The sequence below is a fragment of the Crocuta crocuta genome, unplaced genomic scaffold (assembly GCF_008692635.1).
Source record: "Crocuta crocuta isolate KB4526 unplaced genomic scaffold, BGI_CrCroc_1.0 scaffold417, whole genome shotgun sequence".
Taxonomy (NCBI): domain Eukaryota; kingdom Metazoa; phylum Chordata; class Mammalia; order Carnivora; family Hyaenidae; genus Crocuta; species Crocuta crocuta.
Window position 1 is genome coordinate 1,707,531 of NW_027536463.1, and position 8,276 is coordinate 1,715,806.

At 33.7% G+C, this 8,276-nt stretch overlaps 1 protein-coding gene across 1 annotated transcript in view; it reads left to right on the plus strand.

Annotated features, from left to right (window-relative positions):
• SEMA3C (semaphorin 3C) overlaps positions 1-5,690 on the plus strand; it is a 173,701-nt gene extending 168,011 nt beyond the window's left edge. Inside the window, exon 18 of the mRNA XM_077748524.1 lies at positions 2,900-5,690. Within this exon, the coding sequence (XP_077604650.1) occupies positions 2,900-3,313 (414 nt within the window). The 3' untranslated portion in view covers positions 3,314-5,690. The remainder of the gene's footprint in view (positions 1-2,899) is intronic.
• Positions 5,691-8,276: the final 2,586 nt, after the last annotated feature.

Genomic DNA, 8,276 nt, shown 5'->3' on the forward strand with positions numbered 1-8,276 from the left:
TAATTTTAAATTCTTTGGAGTGGATATAGATGACAATAATAATTGTCTTACAACATAACCTGAGATAGAATTCATAATGTGTGATGGTGATTATTGTACAGAAATGAAATTCTTAGGCTAAAGCATGGCACTTGATCATAGACAGTTCTTCCTGAGAAGGTCCAAGTGTACATATGTGAATTGGAAATCTAGAACTCAAACAGGGATTACCCAACATGAATAAAATGTTTCTCTTTAATTCACGAAAAAGTTAAATAGAGGGACACCTGGGTGGCTCAGTTGATTAAGTGTTCAACTCTTGATTTTGGCTCAGGTCATGATCTCATGGTTTGGGTGATGGGATCGAGCGTCACTTCAGGCTCATGCTGAGCGTGGAACCTGCTTGGGATTCTTTCTCTCCCTTTCTTTCTGCCCATCCCCAATGTGAACATGTGCATGCACTCTCACTCGCTCTCTCAAACATAAACCCAAAAAAGGAATAAAATAAAAAGTCAAATTGAATAATATACAATCAGTGAATATAATTTATATTACTTAAAGAAAATGAGTACATACAACCTTGAATACATGCCACCAAAATTAATTAATGAAATTAAAAATGGATTGAGTTATAGATTTAATGATTGAGTATCCTTTGTGATATTTCTAATGTTTTATTTCAGAATGCCCAAGAATGTAGACACTCAGTTATTACTGTCTTGCTTTTTCTTCCAATCTCAAAAACATCAGATTGCTATACGACTATGAAAAAATTAACTATAATATATTATGCATATCTATTTTATCCAGAATTTATAGAGCACAATTTCGACTCCTTCTTACTTTGGCTAAACAAGTTAATAGTATCTTAGTAAATTTATTCTAATTCTTTCTTAGTAGTTTAGGCCAACAGATGCTTATTTCTCATATTAATAGTATGTAAATATTGAATTTTTCTTTTTAAATGTAAGACAGGGCCACCTGGATGGCTCAGTTGGCTAAACACCTGACTTTGGCCCAGGTAATAATCTCGAAGTTCCCAAGTTTAAGCCCCGCATCGGGCTCTGTGCTGACAGCTCACAGCCTGGAGCCTGTTTCAGATCCTGTGTCTCCCTCTTTTTCTCTTCCCCTCCCCAACTCATGCTCTATCTCTCTCTCTCTCTCAAAAAATAAGTAAACATTTAAAAATTTTTTAAAATGTAAGATGTGGTAAAAGTTAATGGAGAAAAATGCAAATAGTTCATACTGAATAGTACAAAGTGATAACTAAAAGTCTTCTTCCCCTTCACTTCAATATTTATTCACATTCCCCAGAGTATAAAGCTAATAGGAATTATATATTCAATAATAATGTATTCCTCCAAATATTCTCCATAATTTTCCGATTTTTATCTTTCTCTCTCCCTCTGATGTACACACACCCACTTTAATATCAGTAAGTACATATGGAGCTAACTTATTTTTTTTAGCTACATAGTGTTCCACTATATGAATATATCTTAGGGTTTTTTTAAGCTATCTACTGCTTAGGTTATTGTTTTTCTTCTTATCAAAAACATCATGTACATGAATATTTGCATACTTATGACTGTATCTTCTGAAATAAATTCCTAGAAATGAAGTTTCTGCATCACATTTTATATACATATTGTATGGATTTCTCAAATTGGTGTCCAAAATTTTTCCTAATTTTGCACAAGTTGAAAAGGCTTTCTTTCATCTTGTTTCTGAATACATTTCTGCATGATTGAAACTAATTCTGGGACCCACTTAAACTTTACAAATTAAGTTAACATCAAAACTTTAGTTTATATATTTCAGTCCTTCCTGACCTGCCTCTTCTAGGTCTGTTCTGTTATCTGTATTTCAATTGTATACTTTGCCTTTTTGTGCTATTGTGTGAGGATTACTTTTTATCTTAAAACAATTTATGTTTGGTTTTATTTCATTAATAATAAAATATATTTATACAGAAATTTACCATTTAGAAAGCATTGTACATGCATTCCATTATTTTGATTTGGGTCAGGTGTGGTTTTTTTGTTTGTTTTTTTGTTTTTCCTTCAGTGAAAGAACATTCTGGAGTATCCATGTCAAACTTACCACTTAAGTTTTTAGTCTGTTGGCAATACTATAGCTAGAACTTTAATAAAGATGGATTTCATGCATTTAACTAATATCCAACAAATGATAGTTTTTCCAGAATAAGCCTGTAATTAAATATTTACTTCATAGCTTTGTATTACCTTTCCTTGGCAGTTAAAAACACTTAGAAGATGATGGCATTTCAGCTCATTTTTAGTTATTCTTTAGTATGGGATAATTGGAAAAACGCTTGATGGTGTTCAAAACTCATCCTCTGCTTACATGATTTTTTTTTTTTGAGTCATCTTAGTCCTTTAATAAAGTAATAAATTGTTTCAGTTTTTAGTTAGGAGAATATTCATTCATTGAAAAATGATAAAATTCAGCCATTTAACTGAAGCTTAATGATTGTACTAATAAGAGAGTGTTTTGTTGCAATTAAGGGCAAGAACTAAGGATGAAATAGGTATTTTAAATTATCTGTGAATTTTATTTATATATGTTGATTGTGATTCATATTCCCAAAGCAACCAAAACTCTGTTTATTGGTAGAGAAACTATTTCTATCCAAAGGGAATGAACTTTCAGTTGTTTTTAGCAATGTGGGTGACAACTTCACCCTCTCTTCAATAGATTTTAATAGATTCAGTGCTAAGACAGCCTCTCCTCAGCAAAACAGGCAGTGGAACTGACTGAAACTTTATGTTCGCTAAGAAGGAAGCTAATCTGTAATCAGTGCCACATTTGAGAGTTCAGTGGTACTCTGTATATATTGATCATCTCATTTTAGAAGACACAGAGTTGGGTTTGGATCTTTGATGAGTCTCTCTTTTAGGTGAAGCTGAATGAACGAATCATAGCCACTTCACAAGGACTTCTAATCCGCTCTGTTCAGGATTCTGACCAAGGACTATATCACTGCATTGCAACAGAAAACAGCTTCAAGCAGACCATAGCCAAGATCAACTTTAAAGTTTTAGATTCCGAAATGGTGGCTGTTGTGACAGACAAATGGTCCCCATGGACCTGGGCAAGCTCTGTGAGAGCTTTACCCTTCCACCCAAAGGACATCATGGGAGCATTCAGCCACTCAGAAATGCAGATGATTAATCAGTACTGCAAAGATACCCGGCAGCAACATCAACATGGAGAAGAAACCCAGAAGATAAGAGGGGACTATGGCAAGTTAAAAGCTCTCATCAATAGCCGGAAAAGTAGAAACAGGAGGAATCAGTTGCCAGAGTCATAATGTTCTCTTACTTGGGGCTTATGCTTCTATTAAAGAATGGTCTGTCTTCAATGATCAATTTTTGAGCAAAGAATTTACCCTTGAGCAAAAAATTTACCCATGGGAAATTCCTGATAAATGTGGTTACTCGCTCCTAAAGTGAATATTACATGAACTGAAATGAGCATGCATTTTCTTGTATGATATTGACTAGCACTAGACATGTCATGGTCCTCATGGTGCATATAAATATTTAAGTTAACCCAGATTTTATTTATATCTTTATTTACTTTTTCTTAGAAATCAATATGGTGGCTATAAAATTAAAATTCTTACATCCTTTAATAGAACAAGGGCCATAACCCTGTGATCTTCCTTGCTTGCATTAATGGTTTAGATTCGGAATTGTCAATGATTTTATATATGAGAGCAAACGCCAAGTTCAAAACTTTTACACTGTAAAGGTTGTATAAATATGGAATAGATACAAGTCAAGGAAGAGAGTATTTAAAAATTGTATAAAACTTGATGATTCATAAAGAAAAAATGAGCAGTTTATTTTCTTCCAGTGAAATATATTATGTTTTTTATCATAAAAATGGTCAGTTGCTGATATCTATTATTGATCTTTGTGGGGTTTTTTGTTAATGACCCTCATCATAACATCTTTGATTGGAGTTATGTCAGTGAAGCATTTAAGTTTATATTCTTATGCTATCACCTTCCAAATGAAAGCACTTTTTTTTGGAAGTTATTTAAGTTATTAAAGATTCAGAGAATATAATCTTACACTGTTTAATTAATTACTGTATTTGTTCTAACTTTCTAGTCCACATGGCACAGTAAACGGTATAAGAAGAGAAAATGAAATATCAAACTTGTATATGAGAGGTGGAACTATCTAAAATGGGGAAAAATAAAGTAAGGAATGCAATTTTATGAAGAGCTGTTTATAAAAAATATAACTAGTTTTTAACATCAGTGATTAATTTCAGTAATTAACTATCACATATTTTTGGTTTACCAACCTCAGATATCATACAGATTTTAAGTCACCAATTCATTTTTTTAAATGGTCTTTAGTGTGTGCTGCAGACGTGCTCATTTTGTGGAGAAATGAAAAAAGAATCTCATATGAACAAAAATAGACACACTTTCTTTAAAAGAATTCTAGTACTTATGCACACTGGTATATAAATACAAATCTGGTAAGTTTTATATGAAAAAATAACTTCTAATTATAAGTTTGGATCATTTCATTAGAATAATTTATTTTTTAACGTTTTACTGCAAATAACAATTAGATGGGAGAAATATGAGAAATGTCCTTCTATTGTTATCTTTAAAAACATAACTTTTCCTTTTTTATTTTATTTTATTTACCTTTCAAAAAATGTTCATGTTTCCAAGTGCAAATAGAAATTGCATCATATACCTTTTCAAAATCTAGTACAAAATTTTACTTATGGCTTACCATCCACAAAGAAGTTAAAGTCGATTTATTACCTTTTTAAGCACCACAGTATATAAAAGCATGAACTAAAGTCATTGTCCAAATGAATGTGATCATTGATCAGAATCTAAGAATATGATTTCTTATTTAAGTGGTGGAAGCTATGATATTATAAGAGGAGGCCCCAGTGAAGGCAAAGACTGCAGTTAAAATACACAACATAAATAATGTTCATTCAGAAATAAGCTAATAAACAAAAGCTCTTTTCCAAATGTGTACGATCCTAAAGTACTCGCTTAAGCAGTTTATTATACAAATATTTTGCCTGCTTAAAGAATATAATTAAACTTTATTTCTTCTCTGTGTGCAAAAATAGAAATGGACACCAATGAAAAGCCAAAACCATCTCCAATGTTTATGGCCATTCTATTCTATGTACAGAGTTTAAAGTACAATTGTTTTAGAATCAGAGGATTGGGTCACCTTGCTTCGTGTAAACCCAGACTGATAGACAATAAGGGTGTTTAGTTTTATAATATTATTTGTGCTATTTAATACCTTCTCCTTTGAACATTATTCAATTGTATATAGTTTTATTACTTTTCTTTTAAAATTATAGAAATTCTTGAACATAACTGCCAAATGTAAAGACAAATTTCTTTCTTAAAAAATATTGTCAACATATAATGAATATTGGTGGTCAATTCGTTTTATTTTGTGTAGTTTGACATTTCAGTGACTTAATATGTTTTCCATTTGTATTGTACAGAAATTTCCTAGGAATGCACTTTTGTTCAAAGTGTAGGTTTGTGAATAGAATTTAGCATGATGAAACTGTCATTACGGTGAATGCTCACTCTGAGAAAACAAACTAAATGTAGGTAGTACATTAATATTTAACTGGATATTGAAGAAATCATTTGCCTGACAAAATAAAACGTTGAATTCCCCAAAAATGTCTTAAACTTCTCTTTCTTTTTTACTTATTATTATTTTTATTTTTTAAATTTACATCAAAGTTAGTTAGCATATAGTCCTATAATGATTTCCCAGGTAGGTTCCAGTGATTTCTCCCCTATGGATAATACCCAGTGCTCATCCCAATGAGTGTCCTCTCTTATATCCCTTACCCATTGAGACCATCCCCCTGAGCACAACCCTCAGTTTGTTCTCTGTATTTAAGGAGTGTCTCATGTTTTGTCTCCCTCTTTGTTTTTATATTATTGTTGCTTCCTTTCCCTTATGTTCATCTGTTTCATATCTTAAATTCCTCCTATAAGTGAAGTCATATGATATTTGTCTTTCCCTCACTGGCTAATTTCGCTTAGCATAATACCCTCTAGTTCCATCCACATAGTAGCAAACGGCAAGATTTCATTATTTTCAGTTCTCGAGTAATACTCCATTATATATATACCACATCATCTTTATCCATTCATCCATCAATGGACATTTGGGCTCTTTCCATATTTTGGCTATTCTTGATAGTGCTGCTATGAACAATTGTTTGCATGTGCCCCTTTGAAACAGTACACCTGTATCCCTTGGATAAATACCTAGTAGTGCAGTTGCTGGCTTGTAGGGTAGTTCTATTTTTATTTTTTTGAGGAACCTCCATACTGTTTTCCAGAGTTGCTACATCAGTTTGCATTCCCACCAGCAGTGCACCACCACCAGGATTCTCGACATCTTCACCAACATCTGTTGTTGCCTGAGTTGTTAATTTTAGCCATTCTGACTGGTATGATGTGGTATCTCGTGGTTTTAATTTGTGTTTCTCTGATGATGAGTAATGTTGAGCATTTTTTCATGTGTCTTTAGCCATCTGGATGTCTTCTTTGGAGAAGTGTCCTCATGTCTTTTGCCCATTTCTTCACAGGATTATTTTGGGGGAGGGGGTGCTGAATTTAATAAGTTCTTTATAGATTTTGGATACTAACCCTTTATATGATATGTCATTTGCAGATACCTTCTCCATTCCTTCGGTTGCCTTTTAGCCAACAGGAAGGATTGTTTCTTTCACTGCGCAGAAGCTTTTTATCTTGATGAGGTCCCAATAGTTCATTTTTGCTTTTATTTCCCTTTCATAGAGAGAAATATTGTGTAAGAAGTTGCTGCGGCCGAGGTCAAAGAGGTTTTTGCCTGCTTTCTTCTCTACCATTTTGACGGCTTCCTTATTATGTTTAGGTCTTTTCATCCATTTGAGTTCCTTTTTGTGTATGGTGTAAGAAAGTGGTCCAGGTTCATTTTTCTGCATGTTGCTGTCCCGTTTTTGCAGCAGTATTTGCTGAAGACACTGACTTTATTCTGTTGGATATTCTTTCCTGCTTTGTCAAAGATTACTCGACGATACATTTCTGGGTCCATTTCTGGGTTTCCTATTCTTTTCCATTGATCTGAGTGTCTGTTTTTGTGCCAATATTGTCTTGATGATTGTATGCCTCCAGCTTTGTTTTTATTTTTGTTTTTTGGTTTTGTTTTGTTTTTCAGGATTGCTTTGGCTATTTGGGGTCGTTTCTGGTTCCATACAAATTTTAGGATTGTTTGCTCTACCTCTATGAAGAATGCTGGTGTTGTTTTGATAGGGATTGCATTGAGTATGTAGATTGCTTTGGGTAGTATTGACATTCTAACAGTATATGTTCTTCGAATCCATGGGCATGGAATATTTTTCCTTTTTCTGTGTGTCCCCTTCAATTTCTTTCATCAGCTTTCTATAGTTTTCACTATATAGATTTTTCACCTCTTTGGTTAGGTTAATTCCTAGGTAGTTTGTGGTTTTGGGTGTAATTCTAAATGGAATTGGTTTCCCTGATTTCTCTTTCTGTTGCTTTATTATTGGTATATGGAAATGCAACCGATTTCTGTGCATTGATTTCATATCCTGCGACTTTGCTGAATTCATGGTCCAGTTCTAGCAGTTTCTTGGTGGAATCTTTGGGATTTTCCATATAGAGTATCATGTCGTCTGCGAAGAGTGAAAGTTTTACTTCCTCCTTGCTGATTTGAGTGCCTTTTATTCCTTTGTGTTGTCTGATTGCTAAGGTTAGGATTTCCAATACTATGTTGAATAACAGTAGATATCCCTGTGGTGTTCCTGACCTTAGGGGGAAAGCTCTCAGTTTTTCGCCATTGAGGATGATATTAGCAGTGGGTCTTTCATACGTGGCTTTTATTATCTTGAGATACAATCCTTCTATCCCTGTGTTTTTGCGGATTTTTATCAAGAAAGGATGCTGTATTTTGTCAAATGCTTTCTCTGCATCTATTGAGTGGATCATGTAATTCTTGTCCTTTCTTCTCTTGATGTGATGTATCACATTGATTGTTTTGTGGATATTGAACCAGCCCTGCATCCCAGGTATAAATCCCATTTGGTCATGGTGAATATTTTTAATTTTTTAAGTGTTTTATTTATTTCTGAGAGAGAGAGAGAGAGAGAGGCAGCGTGAGCAGGGGAGGGTCAGAGAGAGAGGGAGATACAGAATCTGAAGCAGGCTCCAGGCTCTGAGCTAGCTGTCAGCACAGAGC